Here is a 14,783-nt window from a genome sequence, read left to right as displayed (position 1 = left end):
GAAGGAAAGAATTCAGCAGTCAGTCAAGGCATCTCATGCAGGTTGTTATTCCTGGGGCTGGAAAGGGATCTCAGCTCCCTCCCATATCTGCCACAGACCCACAGGAGCTGGGATTCCTCAGGCCTCAGTTCAGGTGTCCACAACACAGGCACCTTAACGCGAATTATTGAGCCACAATAGCTCCTTAGTGGAGATGGAGGACAGGCAGGAGCTGTTCAAATGGAAATACCTGCTGAAATTTGAGGTTGATCCTCTGGTCTGATGGGGCATTCCTTGGGCCAGCTGAAATGGCAGCAGATGCCACATGTAGGACAACTGAACCTGTCCCTACTCCTTATGTGCAGGGCAGCCTGCAGAGGCTGTCAGCAGAGCAAAAGGAGTCATGTGTCACAGGCAGAGCTAAACCTATTCTGTTCTCTTTTAAATGTTCTCTTTTTCCATTTCTCTTCTCTGTGACCCTTGGCTGTAATGGCTGTTGTGTCTTGGTCATCTCCACAGGGCCTCAGCTCTCACCAGCCAGGTCTCCCTGCCCTTTGTGCCTTGAGGCAGGACTCTGCAGGGGTACAACAGGTGTTGGGTGGGGATAAAATCCGTGGTTACTTTGCAAACTATACCCTTAACAGTCCATGGGACCTAGGGGCCTGCATCCAAGGGTACAAGGAGAGTGTTCTGGCCTGAAGGTACTGGCTCCTTATGATCCCAGGAAGGGATCAGACAGCAGCATTCAGGTGTTGTAAGAGATCATTTAAATGCTCTTAGAGCTAAGACTATAAGGAGAGAAGACTATAGACGATGTGTTGAACTTGGTGTGACTTCATTCTAGACACAATACTCCACCGTTAGCCTCAGATCTCCATTACATGTTTGCACTGACCCTATGGGATTATTAAAGGGTGAACAAATTTTGCTGATCAGTCCTTGGCTCTCCAGTTGATGAATCAGCATATATATGGGAATCAGGGAATCTTGGATGGTGCCATAATGCCACTGGTGCACCATTTGGGTAGCTACTGGCACGTCAACCCTCAGCAACCCCACAACTGAAGGATCCTTTGAGGCACCGGGCAAGGTAGAAAACTGTTGAATGTGCATAAATCACCATAAATCACCTCCAGCTTGGCCAATTGCATCAGATATGGGCTGCCTCTCTCCCTGGTGGTCCATTTGCCTGGGTGACATACAACATCTTCCTTGAAGGGATACCTTTCCTTTACACGTGACAGGAGTTACCTCAGGAGAGGGAGGATTTGTGCCCCCTTTGCAATTGCTTTGTCAATGCCCCCTTCCCTGGGGAGGGATCCCAGCTGCTTGGCTTCCCTGCCCTCTAATTCGAGGCTACTGGCCCTGTTATCCCAGTATCGGAGCAGCCAGCTGACAATGTGCTGGCCTAGATGATGGCTGAAATCTAATCACACATCTCGCAGCTCCCCAAGGAATAGTGATCAGGTGCTTACTGCTGCTTTTATGTTATCTCTGTCTTCGTCCACACATTTCTCTGATGGCTTTACTTGGTAGGAGCCTGCCTCATCTTCTTCTTCCTCCTTCCCTCTATGAGTAGGAGCTTCTTTCCTGATTTGATTTTATTCTCATGTATATATTTGACTGATACAGGCACAGGTTGTTTCTCTGGCCCAGTCACAGGGACTGGAGTTGTGTAGATTTTTTTATTATTTTTTTAGGATTCTGCACTTCTTCAAGGGTGAAGTTAGAAAGCATTGGGGGTGCCTGCCCATATCCTCCAACACACCCTGCCCCTCATAATTATCCTGCCTCAGGGCAGATCATTGTGTGGCATTCTGAAATAGTTTACTCTGACCTTAAACAAAACCTGAAACACATTCAGGACACATAACAATACTTACAGACTGGTTTGAATATCCCAAGGATTCAAAGTTTTGAAGAGCTATTGTAACTTGCTGGGGGGAGAAGAAGTGTCCCCCCTCATCCCTTCCATAGATTGGCTCCCCGAGGAGAAACGTAAAGACTGTTAATTATAAATAGTTTCTGAGAGAAAGTTTCTCGAGCATTGAGGTGACAGCAATGCTGAGTACAACTACCAGATTTGTCTCATGACCAGTAATTTTATCACAACATAAGGCAGTGTTAGGCCATAGAGTAAACTAATAACCATTAATTAACTAATAAGCCCCCACAAAGGATAAACAGCACAACTGGGAACACACACAAGATGTATTGTGTTACCCAACACAGTTCTGTGACCAAACAGGACTACTACACCAACAAAAAATGAACATTGTGGTCAGCAACTATGAAGCTGATATATTGCTTCTAAGAACTTTATTTTAATATGATCTGGTCATGTCTGTCATTATCTGAGCCCTTTATGGCCCCACGCAGGATTTATTTGTGAAGGAGGGCATCTCACAGGAGGGACCCAGAGAGGGCAGAGATTGACCATCAAGGAGCAGTGGAAACAATGTCAGGGACTCACTGCAATTCCCAATTCTCCTGTTCCACCCAGGAGAAGGAGTTACAGGAGGCTGGATGGGGGGAATGGTGTTTTTAGTTTGCTTGTAGTTCCTCAAGGTTGTAGTGCACCAGTGATAGGCAATAAAATATATTAATCTGCCTATGCTAAGTCTGTCTTGCCTGTGATGATAATTGGTACCCATGAGGATATTTGGTGGGTGACCTCCTGTTCTACCTCAAGCCTTGAGCTACTTTCATCATAATTTTCCCCCCTTTTCCTTGTAGGTGGGGAAGTAAAGGAGCGGTGGCCATGGAGTCCACCTGTGTACCTGTGTAAAACCACCACAGTACACAGAAACTGGCTGGATAGCTGGGCCCAAAGAGTCGTGGTAAATGAAGTGTAGTCCAGTTGGAGGCCAGTCACTAGTGGCGTTCCCCAGGGCTCAGTACTGGGGACAGTCCTCTTTAATATCTTCATCAATGATCTGGACGAGGGCATTGAGTGCACCCTCAGTAAGTTTGCAGATGACACCAAGCTATCCGCATGTGTCGATCTGCTCGAGGGTAGGAAGGCTCTGCAGGAGGATCTGGATAGGCTGCACCGATGGGCTGAGGTCAACTGCATGAAGTTCAACAAGGCCAAGTGCCGGGTCCTGCACCTGGGGCGCAACAACCCCAAGCAGAGCTACAGGCTGGGAGATGAGTAGTTGGAGAGCTGCCAGGCAGAGAAAGACCTGGGAGTGATGGTGGACAGTCGGCTGAATATGAGCCAGCAGTGTGCTCAGGTGGCCAAGAAGACCAACGGCATCCTGGCTTGCATAAGAAGCAGTGTGACCAGCAGGGCTAGGGAAGTGATTGTCCCCCTGTACTCGGCTCTGGTGAGGCCACACCTCGAGTACTGTGTTCAGTTTTGGGCCCCTCGCTACAAGAAGGACATGGAAGTGCTTGAGCGGGTCCAAAGAAGGGCGACGAAGCTGGTGAGGGGCCTGGAGAACAAGTCCTACGAGGAGCGGCTGAGGGAGCTGGGCTTGTTCAGCCTGGAGAAGAGGAGGCTCAGGGGCGACCTTATCGCTCTCTACAGGTACCTTAAAGGAGGCTGTAGCGAGGTGGGGGTTGGTCTGTTCTCCCACGTGCCTGGTAACAGGACGAGGGGGCACGGGCTTCAGTTGTGCCAGGGGAGTTTTAGGTTGGACCTTAGGAAGAACTTCTTTACCGAAAGGGTTGTTAGACACTGGAACAGGCTGCCCAGGGAGGTGGTGGAGTCACCATCCCTGGAAGTCTTCAAAAGACGTTTAGATGTAGAGCTTAGGGATATGGTTTAGTGGGGACTGTTAGTGTCAGGTCAGAGGTTGGACTCGATGATCTTGAGGTCTCTTCAAACCTAGAAATTCTGTGATTCTGTGATTCTGTGATTCAGTAGGGAGATTGGAAGGGTCCAGCACCAGGGCTGTGGCCATCCAGGGATGGCATCTCAGCACCCAGAACACGCTCTGCCAGCCTGGTGGCAAAGGAGGGGCTGGTTCTCCTGAAGGAGATCAGTACAAGGGGAAGGCTTGATTTCCAACACAGGCATTTGTGGCACATTCCTGAGAGGCCTGTGGAGCTGCAGGACACACCAGTCTCTGGGACACCAGAGGTCTTTCCTCCCAGAGCCAGATCCCGAAGAGACACCAGCTCCCAGGAAAACCTGGCCCTGGACTGTCCCCATCACAAGGAGGCTGAGCCATGCCCAGAGGAGCCCTGGGGCTTAGGGCACCCCTAGCATCAGGACCCAGGAATCCTGGCTACCACATACTCCCCTGAGCCCAGAGGGACACTCAGGCAAGGCTCTTGCAGCAGCTACCAGCCATTTCCAGCCCCCCGCAAAGCTTTGGACAGCTGACAGCCCCTGTGACACATCTTGGGAAGGGGCTCCTGACACCCTTACCTTTGGGGGAGAGGTGCAGGAGCACTGGGAACATGGAAGTCATGTCAGAGGTGATGGTCACCCTCCAGCAGCCCTCCATCTCGCTTGCTGTTGGCCTTCAGCTCAGGACAAGGGATGCCCGCCCTGGCTCCTCAACCACAGCTCCTCTGCAAGGTGCCCCTGCTCCTCCGCCAGCCAGCGAGGGTCGCCCAGTGCAAGCTTGCTGCCTGCTGACCCCACTCCTGGCCACAGAAGGACAGCGCTGGGGAGCACCCAAGCAGTGCCCAGCAGGGACCAGGCCTTGCAGGGAAGTGCCGGCACTGCCGCTGCTTGAGTGACGATATCCTGGTGATGCAGTGCATCCCCCTGTGACATCACCCTGTGTCATTAGAAGGCCTGTGAGGTCAATAGCAAGGAGACATATTTTCCGGCATTTCTTGACAAATCCACCAGGAACATCTGCAGATGGTGGCAAAGCCCACGGAATAAAGGAAGTGGAGCACTGGAGTAGTCCCTGCTGTGTTCTTGTACTAAGATACCTCTGCTTTTGGGAGCTCTCCCAGGAAGGTAGGGTTTGAGTCTTGTCCTGGGGCTGGGCTTTTTTCAAACAATGGGAGCGAAGGCACCTGGGATGAATTATATGTGTTAGGATGCATTAGGATGTGTTATATGGAGGGAATTGCAGCACATTCCCGAGCCTCCCTCCCCTCATGTCCCACAAGGCTCTGTGCTCTGAGAAGGCCTCAGCACCCTCTCCCAGGACATCCCCGCTGCCATGCCACAGGCAGAGGTGGCACATGAGGGAATGGCAAACTTACCTTCAGCACCTCATGGTAAGGGAGAGGGGTAGTGCAGCACTGCAGATGAAGGGGAGAGTAGGGAGAACAGGTTGGGACAGCTGCAGTGCACTCCTTAATGCTGACACAGCTTCCTTGCAGTCAAGATTCAGCTCCTCCCGTCTGTGCCCCAGGCTGAGGGTATTGGGGCACATCTGGGCTGCAGCACCTCAGCTGTGGCACAAGGGCCAAACTCAAACTAGTCCCAGACCTTCTGCCCAAGACCCAAGACATGCAAAGGCTTTCCAGCAGGGCAGAGACCTGCTGCTGTGGATGGCCGATGGCCATAGGAGGATGAAATGAGGGACCCGAAGGAGGGCAAGCCCTGGTGTTCCCAAGGCCAGAAGGAAACAGGCCTGGGCTGTGCCGCCCTGAGAGCAGAGGGCCTTTGTGGTGTTGGTGCAGCCCTGAGGGCCAGTGCTGGAGATGAGGCCGATCTCCAGGCAGGGGAAGGGGCTGCTGAAAATGTCCTTGGTATGGGCAACCTGTGATTCAGGGACACAGACAAAAAATCATTGGGTTGTGTCTGGATGGTACAATCAAAGAGGTGAATGAAGGATGGAGGTGATAAGCAGCAGAAATGTTTGCGAGCTGAACAACACAAGTGGAAACTCTTGTGTGATGTGCCTCATATCCATGCGTTGCCTGCCTCTACCGAATAGAGGTGGGACAGACCTTGGCTCTCTGAGAAGCAGTCACTTGCTCATAAGCACCACGTCTACCAGAGATGCCCTCAGGAGTGTCCTTTAAGTACCAGTTGTGAATGGCCAGAGCTGTCCTGTGGGTCCTGTGCTGCCCGTGTCAGCTGCATGCTGTAGTGGTGTTGGGCAGCATTGGCATCTCAGGTAGAACTGCAGGCCTGGAATTGGCTTTAAATGGAGCAGCTGCCCCGAATTTCATTAGGTAATATAGGAATGTCCATGAGCCAAATGCTGTTACAGTCCCTGGAGATGGAGGGAAAACCAGATGGAGAAGAGGGAGAGAGAGACTCAGCTCTCCCTGTGGCACAGTTCTCCATTGGGTCAGGTGGATGCCTCTACAGGCTGCCCTGAGCCTACTGAGGAGGGACAGGTTTAGTTGTCCTAAATGGGTGCATTTGCTGTCATTTCAGCTGGCCAAAGGCATCCCCCACCAGCCTCCAAGGGGATATCCCCATGTGCTGCCCTGTCCCTCATAGTACCTCCATGAGAGTTTGCAGATGCCTGCACGTACCTCTGCCCCCTGACATGTCACCAGGTGTTTGCAGCCCCCTGATTTCCTCCATCTCCATTAATGATCATGGAGATGAAAAAAGGAGCACACCTGCAGCTGCCCATGTGGTGCACACCTGAAGTGAGGGCAGGCGAATCCCAGTTCCTATGTGCCTTGGGCAGGCATGGGTGTGAGCTGAGTGCCCTCCTAGCCACAGGATTAAAATCCAGCATGAGATGTCTTAACGGACTCTGCTGCCTGACTTTTTGGAGAAATGATCCTGCTGTCAAGAAGTGTGTGTGCCCAGGGGAGGGAGGGAAGCCCAGGGATGCCTTCAGGCTGTTTCCCAGCAGGTTCCCCTGCAGCCCCAGGGCCATGTGCTGGGAGCCTAGTGGGGGGCAGAGCAAGGGAGGCCTTGGGCTGGGCCTCTGCTGCTGAGCTGGGCCGGGCTCCTGGGCCCAAGGGGAGCTCCTGGCAAGCGGGCAGCGCTGCAGAGAGACAGCTCTGCCCAGGAGCAGCTCCTCTGCACAGCGCAGCAGGCCTGGGGGCACTGCCTGCAGAGACACAGTGCTTAAAGGCAGGCAGAAGTGGCAGCATGCCCAGAGCTCACTGGGGAAGAAGACTTCCCAGCCCTGCACCCGGTAAGTCTCTGGCTGGAGGGCAATGCAGCCGCAGTTCGTGGAGGCAGGAGAAGCTGGGGGTGCAGGCAGGGGTGTCCAGGGCTGTGGTGCAGAGCAGGGTCCCTGCTGTGGCCCAGGGGCTGTGTGCCGGGGCAGGGCCTCTGCCGCCTGCCAGGCTCAGCACTCAGCCTGCCCGGGGAGCTGCCCAGGGCGCTGCGGGGAGAAGCTGTGGGTGGAAGGAGCCCCCCCTGGCAGGGCAGGGTCCTGCTGCTGGTGGGAGGCTGCTACCTGGGGCAGCCTGCTCACAGCTCCACAGTGCAAGCAGGATGTATCCACGGGGACTTTGAAAGAGCAGGGATAAAGGTGAGAATTCCTGTTCACTCTTAGCTTTCCAGACTCTCTGCTTACGTTTTTCTCTTCTTTGCCTCAGTGAGAAGAGAAATAAAGTCTGCTGTTTCAGGATAGGGGCTTTTACATCTAAGACTTCACAAGCAGCATTACAAGGACCACAGCAAGTCCCTTTCCTGCCTCTCAACCCCTAGAATGCTCCACCACCACTCACGCAGTGTCAGCAGGGTCTGCGTGACCTGGGCTCTAGGACGTGACCCCACCGAGCTGCCCCTGGGCAGAGCCCTGCTGCCAGGAGGTGTCTGCAGGGCAGAGCTGAGCACCCAGCGGGTGGGATGGGGGCTCTGAGCTGCAGGCTGGAGGCGTGGGGACAGAGACCCAGCTTCAGGCAGGGAAAGCTGCAGGCAGTAGAGCCATGGGCAGGGAGTGAGAAGGAGCTGCTCCCAGCAGCAAGATGGGAGGGTGGATTTGGGCACTTGCCCTGCCAACACCTTCTTCATACAAACTGCTTAGTTTCTTTTCTCATCTAATAATAATATCATGAGATTCTTTTGACTAACTAGTCTTTTGGGTATGAGAATTTGTGTGCGGCTCAAAAACTGGTGATGATGTTCCTATCACTCAGATATGCTATGAATAAAAGGCATCCATGTTCCCTCCTAACTGTTGAGTCTCGGGAAAATGCTGTGTGTGGAGAAGGAGCTGACTCGCCCTTCAGGACACCACATCTAAGGAAATTTGACTCTTTACATGGGGCTTCTGCTGGGCTGCATATATCCTTGCAGAAGGCTCAGCTCTGCCCTAGCAACCCTGTGTTATCTAGCAGCCCCATGGAGAAGACATGTCAGTCCTAAGGCTGTAGAAATGTTGCTGAATGGTTGTATATGGGCAGCTGCTATGACCCTTCTGTGTCCGTGGTGAAAGGCAGAGAGCTAAGATCCTCCTCAGATATGATGATATGGGTGAGGGGTTAAGAGGTCTGCTCTTTGAAAATGGATTCCTGTGCTCTCAGCAGCATTAAGGCTCTATTCAGGGGAACACCTGAGTGTGACCTTTGCCTTTTGGGACCTCCAAGATTTCCATGGGTGGGCAGGACAAACACCAATGATATATACCTAAAAGGAACCTCTTAGATGAGGTGCAGAAACTTTAAAAAACACACTGGAGTCTGGATGGTGGGTTTTCACAAGAACAGAGAAAATAGTTTGATATCTCATCTGTATTTAATCCAAGAACAGCCCATGTTCTCATTTACCTAACTGTGGAGGGCAGGACTGCCTCCTCGAGAGCCCTTCTCATCCCAGTGGCGCCATCAACCAGCACCGACCACAGCTCATGAAAGGGACCTGCAAAGGTGTTCCTGAAAGGGGAGAGGCAGTCTGGGAGGTTTGTACAAGAAATGGAGTGGGTTTGATCACAGTGTTCTGTCCTAATGTTTTCCTGTTTTTTCCTCCTCATACAGCTCTCCATACCCAGATTACTTCGCTCACTCTGATCTCAAGGACAGAGTCATTGCCTCACAGGACCCACAAGATTTCACCTGGAGTGCAGCAGTAATGCCAAGGACTTCCAGAGTCCCCTGCTCCCAGCAGCACCCTCTGGCAGCACCAACTAGAACCAGCAAGGCATCTGCGATATAGATTTTCCTGAAAGGGTAGCAGCAGTTTTGAGGTGTAACAAGAATTAAAGTACATTTTGCTCACATGGTCTAGCCTAACATTTTGCTTTATTTTCCTCCTCAGACTGGTCCCCAGGCCCAGAAGAGTCAAATGTCCAACAGCAGCTCCAGCACTGAGTTCCTCCTCCTGCCATTTGCAGACACACGGGAGCTGCAGCTCCTGCACTTCGCGCTCTTCCTGGGCATCTACCTGGCTGCCCTCCTGGGCAACGGCCTCATCCTCACCGCCGTAGCCTGTGACCACCGTCTTCACACCCCCATGTACTTCTTCCTCCTCAACCTTGCCCTCCTCGACCTGGGCTGCATCTCCACCACTGTCCCCAAAGCCATGGCAAATTCGCTCTGGGATACCAGGGCCATTTCCTACTCAGGATGTGCTGCACAGGTCTTTTTCTTCTTCTTTTTCTTTTCAGCAGAATATTATCTTCTCACTGTCATGTCCTATGACCGCTATGTTGCCATCTGCAAGCCCCTGCACTACGAGACCCTCCTGGGCAGCAGAGCTTGTGCCCAGATGGCAGCAGCTGCCTGGGGCAGTGGATTTCTCCATGCTGCGCTGCACACTGCTAATGTGTTTTCTCTGACACTTTGCCAAGGCAATGCTGTGGACCAGTTCTTCTGTGAAATCCCCGAGATCATCAAGCTCTCCTGCTCAAACTCCTACCTCAGGAAAGTTTGGATTATTATGGTTGGATTCTGTTTAGCGTCTGGGTGTTTTGTTTTCATTGTGCTGTCCTATGTGCAGATTTTCAGGGCTGTACTGAGGATGCCCTCTGAGCAGGGACAGTACAAAGCCTTTTCCACGTGTCTCCCTCACCTGGCAGTGGTCTCCCTGTTTCTCAGCATGACCATATTTGCCTACCTGAAGTCCCCCTCTATCTCACTGTCTCTGGACCTGGTGGTGGCAGTTCTGTACTCTGTTGTGCCACCAGCATTGAACCCCCTCATCTACAGCATGAGAAACAAGGAGCTTAAGAGTGCTGTTCGGAAAGTGTTTTCATGGATATTTCTGATTGGTGATAAATTTCCCCTGTATCTACACAAATGACTTCCCTTGCAGGCCTGCTCATTATTGAAATTGTTATCCTCAGTATCATTTGCATTTACTAATTTATTAGCAATATGTTTCTTTATTCATCGGCTATCTACTGAGGAATGAAACCGTTCTGTTTACTACTGAGGCTTTATAATATGTGTATAACAGCAGGCCAGAACAAACTCTGTGATAGGATCTGCCTAATAAAATTGTATCTCCCACTTCTTGAAGACGTGGTTCTTCTTTCAAAGCTGGTGCCAAGACCAGGGCTGAGCACCTGCTCCCTGAAAAGCCTGTTGCTCTATGGATAAGGGAAAGAAAAAGCTCATTTTGTGAGTTGTGAGAGACCAAGGGTAGGATTTAGGAGTAACCTGTTGGTGTCTGATGACAGCAGAAATGGTTAACAGTCACTGAGGTATATAGCCATGACTGTCCCACAAGTGTCAGGGCAGAGGACATCCTCCAGGAAATTAATGGGGAGCTGCCTGAAGAGCCTAGGTGTTCTCCCTGAGTATCATGTGTCTGGGGTGGTCAGTGACTGGAGCCCCACAAAGTGAGAGATCACTTCACCCAAGACGAAGTCACCATAGGGAGAATGCCAAATATAGATGTCCACGTGCACACAAGGACACTGCAATGCCTGGGGTATTCAGTGGGGGACCATCTGTCGTGGTTTAACCCGGCCGGCAGCTAAACACCACACAGCCGTTTGCTCACCCTCCCCCCTCTCTCTCTGGGATGGGGGAGAGAAACGGGAAAGTAAAGCCCATGAGTTGAGATAAAGACAGTTTAATAAGACAGGAAAATAATAATAATATCAATAATAATAACGATGATAGTAGTACTACTACTACTAATGTGTACAAACAAGTGATGCACAATGCAATTGCGCACCACCTGCTGACTGATGCCCAGCCTAACCCTGAGCAGTCCGGCTCCCCTCCCCCAGCTAGCTACCCCTATATATTGTTTAGCATGACGTCAGATGGGATGGAATACCCCTTTGGCTAGTTTGGGTCACCTGTCCTGGGTCTGTCCCCTCCCAGCTCTTACTGCACCCCCAGCCTGCCCGTTGGCAGGACAGAGCAAAAGGCTGAGATGTCCTTGGCTTAGTATAAGCACTGCTCTGCAACAATTAAAGCATCGGGGTGTTATCAGCACTCTTCTCATCCTAAGCCAAAATATAGCATTCTACCAGCTACTAGGAAGAAAATTAATTCTGTCCTAACTGAAACCAGGACACCATCACACACAAGATGGGGAGTATGGAGAGGAATTGCTGTCATCTCTGAGGTATTACCATTGGGTGGATCTAGAAAGACAGCTTGAAACCTCTAGTGTCCTTGAAATGTTCCCTAGTCTTTCCGAGCACCTGCTACAACCATGGAACCCAGTGAGAGTGTTTGGCAGCAGTCCAGCTGGGTCTACTTCCCACCCTGTGCAGTGACGTCTGTTTGCTTCTGTCCTTCAGTTCCTATGGCCAGCATACATCCTTGAGACAGTTTCCCCCAAGCTGTATGTTGGTCCTTACCTCAAAAGTCACCACTGGACAAGGCTTCTCAGCTCATGTATACTTGAAGGACTGGAGTGAAGCTATGATCACAGAAAGAGCAACCCTTTGTCATGGTTCCGCTCGAGTGCGCAGATGAGCTCCACCACAGCCGCTCTCTCACTCCCCCTCCTCAAAGAGGAATGGGGAGAAAATACGATGAAAAGGGCTCTAAGGTTGAGATAAGGACAAGAAGATCATGCAGTAATTATTGTAACAGGAAAAACAGACTCGGCATAGGGAGATAGTAAAATTTATTTAAGACTTATTGCTTATTACTAACAAGCTAGAGAAGTGAGAAATAAAGAAAAGAAACCAAAAGCACCTTTCCCCCCATCCACCCTCTTCCACCTCCTCTCCCCGAGTGGCACAGGGGAACGGGGGAATGGGGGTTATGGTCAGTCTACAGCACTTCTTCTCTGCCGCTCCTTCTTGGTCACTCTCGTCCCCTGTGCTGTGGGGTCCCACCCACGGGATACAGTCCTTGATGAACTGATCCAGTGTGGGCTTCCCACAGGCAGCAGCTCTTCCACAACTGCTCCAGATATGGGTCCGTACCACAGGGTCCATCCCTCAGGAGAAAACTGCTCCAACCTGGCTCCCCCACGGGCAGCAGCTCCTGCCGGGTCACCTGCTCCTGCGTGGTCTCCTCTCCACGGGCTACAGGTCCGGCCCAGAATCTGCTCTGGCAGGGGTCTTCCAAAGGCAGCAGCCTCTGTCGGTGCAGGGCCCCCTACTCCACTGTGGTCTCCTCCACGGGCTGCAGCGTGAAACCCTGCTCCACCGTGGTACTCCATGGGCTGCAGGGGGACATCCTGCTTCACCATGGTCCTCACCACAGGCCACAGGGGACTTCTGCTCTGGTGCCTGGAGCACCTCTCCCCGTCCTTCTGCACTGACCTTGGCCCCTGCAAGGCCGTTCTTCACTTCTCTCACTCTCCCAGCTGCTGTGTGGCGCAGCGTTTTTTTTTTCCCTGTCTTATATATGTTCTCACAGATGTGCAAAACAACATCACTTATTGGCTCGGCTCTGGTCAGCAGTGGGGCCCTTACCAAACATGGGGCAGCTTCCAGATCCTTCTCACAGAAACCACCCCTATGGCCCCCTGCTACCAAAACCTTGCCACATAAACCCACTACACCAGGGTGAAGAGCTGCCTGAGCTGCCCCTTGTGTCCCGTGGGGTTTGTGATGCACTCAATGACATCGCCATGTCTGCCTGCCTGCCACCGGGCAGTCAGGTCACTGCAGTAGGAATGGCATCACAACCCACCTCCCAGCCGTGTCACTGGGACCTTCCTCCACATGTCCCCTCTCCTCAGCTCCCAGCACTTCTGGGTTGGTTTCCTGATAGTTCAGGTGATGTAAAATTCTCGAATCCCAGACACTTGCCTGTCTCTCTCCCAGTTATCCATGTGTACACATCTAACTCTGTATATACATTTACCTTTACTTGCACATATAGCTGTAGTTACAGCTGGGGCTATACATATATATTTCACTATACAGACAGAAAATGTGAATATTTTCACCAGGAAAGGCAGATAGTACAGGTACAATTGGAGGAAATTTAGCTTTTTTTTTTTTTTCTTTTTTTTTTTTTTTTTTTTTTTTTTCAGCTCTAACAGGCAGGAGAGGTTGACACATCACAGATTTTCTCTGTTCCAGGAATGAGGGGTGGCATGAGCAGTCCTGGGCAAGTGTTATAAATGAGGTCTCAACTCAATCTGAATTTTGTAATATTTATAAAACAAATATTTCTAAAAGGTATAAAAGGCAAGTAAACAGCGCTGGCTGTGTGGGGTGTCTACACTCCACCAACACGCACACACAAATATCAAACATTCTAAATATACAGAACATTGCTTTACATACTAAACATAAGTATGCCTATACATACGTACAATCAGGAAAGGTAACAAACAATCCTCTAAGTTCCATAACTTACTAAAATCGAGTACGCCTATACATATTCACGATCGCAAAAGGTAACAAACAATCCTCTAAGTTCCATAACTTACTAAAATCGAGTACGCCTATACATATTCACGATCGCAAAAGGTAACAAACAATCCTTTAAGTTCCATGACTTAACAGTCTCCATTTTCCATTCCTTTTCTTGATTACTAACAAGTCTCCATTTTCCATTCCTTTTGAACAATATGTCTCGCTTTAGGTTGTCAAGGAACTGGGTCTTCAGGCCTTATGTATCCCATTCTTCCCAGATCGAAGAAAAGCATATCCACCTACTTTTCAAGGCCAATAGGCCTGGGTCAAAAGGCCCCCAGGTCACCCGGGGGGCGTAAGAGCAAAAGCCTTCGATGGCTGTAGCAGCAGAGGGGCCGATGGAAACGTAGCAGTTGGATCAGTAAAGGAGCCCGCAGCTCCCTCACTATCTGGCAAGCCACACGTTTGTGATTGTGGCTCCACATGGTTCTTTAAGGCCTCAGAGATTGCTGTCCAGGTGCCGAGCAATCCCACTGCAACCTTGTCATTTTTAGTTGCAGAGTCCCACACCTTGACATCAGTTTGGTCCCATATTTCAGGCTCATAAACTGTCCAATTGTTAAGAAGGAGAATTAGCTGTAAGGTTACCAGGACAGTCTTTGTTCCTAAGGGCGTATGATTCCCCATAATGCACAACTGCTTACCAGTGAGAGGCAGTTGTGTGCACGGGTCCACTTCTCTCCAGCTCCAGTGCGCCTGTTTCCAGCGACTTTCTGTACGAGCTTCTCTGAGCAGTTTGCTGAGTTTGGCCGAACCTATCTTCATGAGGCAATCAATGTGCCTGTTCCTGTCCTGGTCTCCATTCTGCCAGCCTGTTCCTCTTCACTTATTTTTCCTGCTTCTTTATTGATGACGTAACTTCATCGCGTTGCCTTTTTTATCTTGAGGGCAGGCTCCCCTCTTATACCCTTCTCTGCACAGCAGTTTTTTTCAAAACAACTTTTTATTGGTCAAACAACTTTGAATGTAACAACAACAGCAAACACCCAGAAACATCCATGCCTTAATGGCTGGAGAAGAAGAAACCATTTGCAGAACAAGAAACTGGAGACTGCATGGAGTCTCCTGAATCACCCTTCTTTGTTCCCTCTAAACTCTTTTATATTCCTGATGGCCTCATCATTAAGAGTCTGGTGTTATCTCAATCATGGGGTTTTCCAACATCCATGGCCACATTCCCAG

At 50.8% G+C, this 14,783-nt stretch overlaps 2 protein-coding genes across 3 annotated transcripts in view; one reads left to right on the top strand and one right to left on the bottom strand.

Annotated features, from left to right (window-relative positions):
- LOC119712973 (uncharacterized) overlaps window positions 1-14,783 on the bottom strand; it is a 672,213-nt gene that overhangs the window by 570,315 nt on the left and 87,115 nt on the right. The window lies entirely within an intron of this gene.
- LOC139999920 (olfactory receptor 14C36-like) lies at window positions 6,493-10,472 on the top strand. 2 transcript variants are annotated; one of them, XM_072029570.1, is made up of 3 exons: window positions 6,493-7,004; window positions 8,794-8,985; window positions 9,074-10,472. In XM_072029570.1, exon 3 carries the CDS (start codon window positions 9,101-9,103, stop codon window positions 10,055-10,057), a length of 957 nt encoding a protein of 318 aa, XP_071885671.1. In that variant the 5' UTR covers window positions 6,493-7,004; window positions 8,794-8,985; window positions 9,074-9,100; the 3' UTR covers window positions 10,058-10,472. The 2 variants fall into 2 exon arrangements, with proteins under 2 accessions (XP_071885671.1, XP_071885672.1); XM_072029571.1 differs by having other exon boundaries at window positions 8,794-10,472.

This window comes from Anas platyrhynchos, chromosome 30 (assembly GCF_047663525.1).
Source record: "Anas platyrhynchos isolate ZD024472 breed Pekin duck chromosome 30, IASCAAS_PekinDuck_T2T, whole genome shotgun sequence".
NCBI classification, from domain to species: domain Eukaryota; kingdom Metazoa; phylum Chordata; class Aves; order Anseriformes; family Anatidae; genus Anas; species Anas platyrhynchos.
This window is presented reverse-complemented; position numbering and strand designations above follow the sequence as displayed.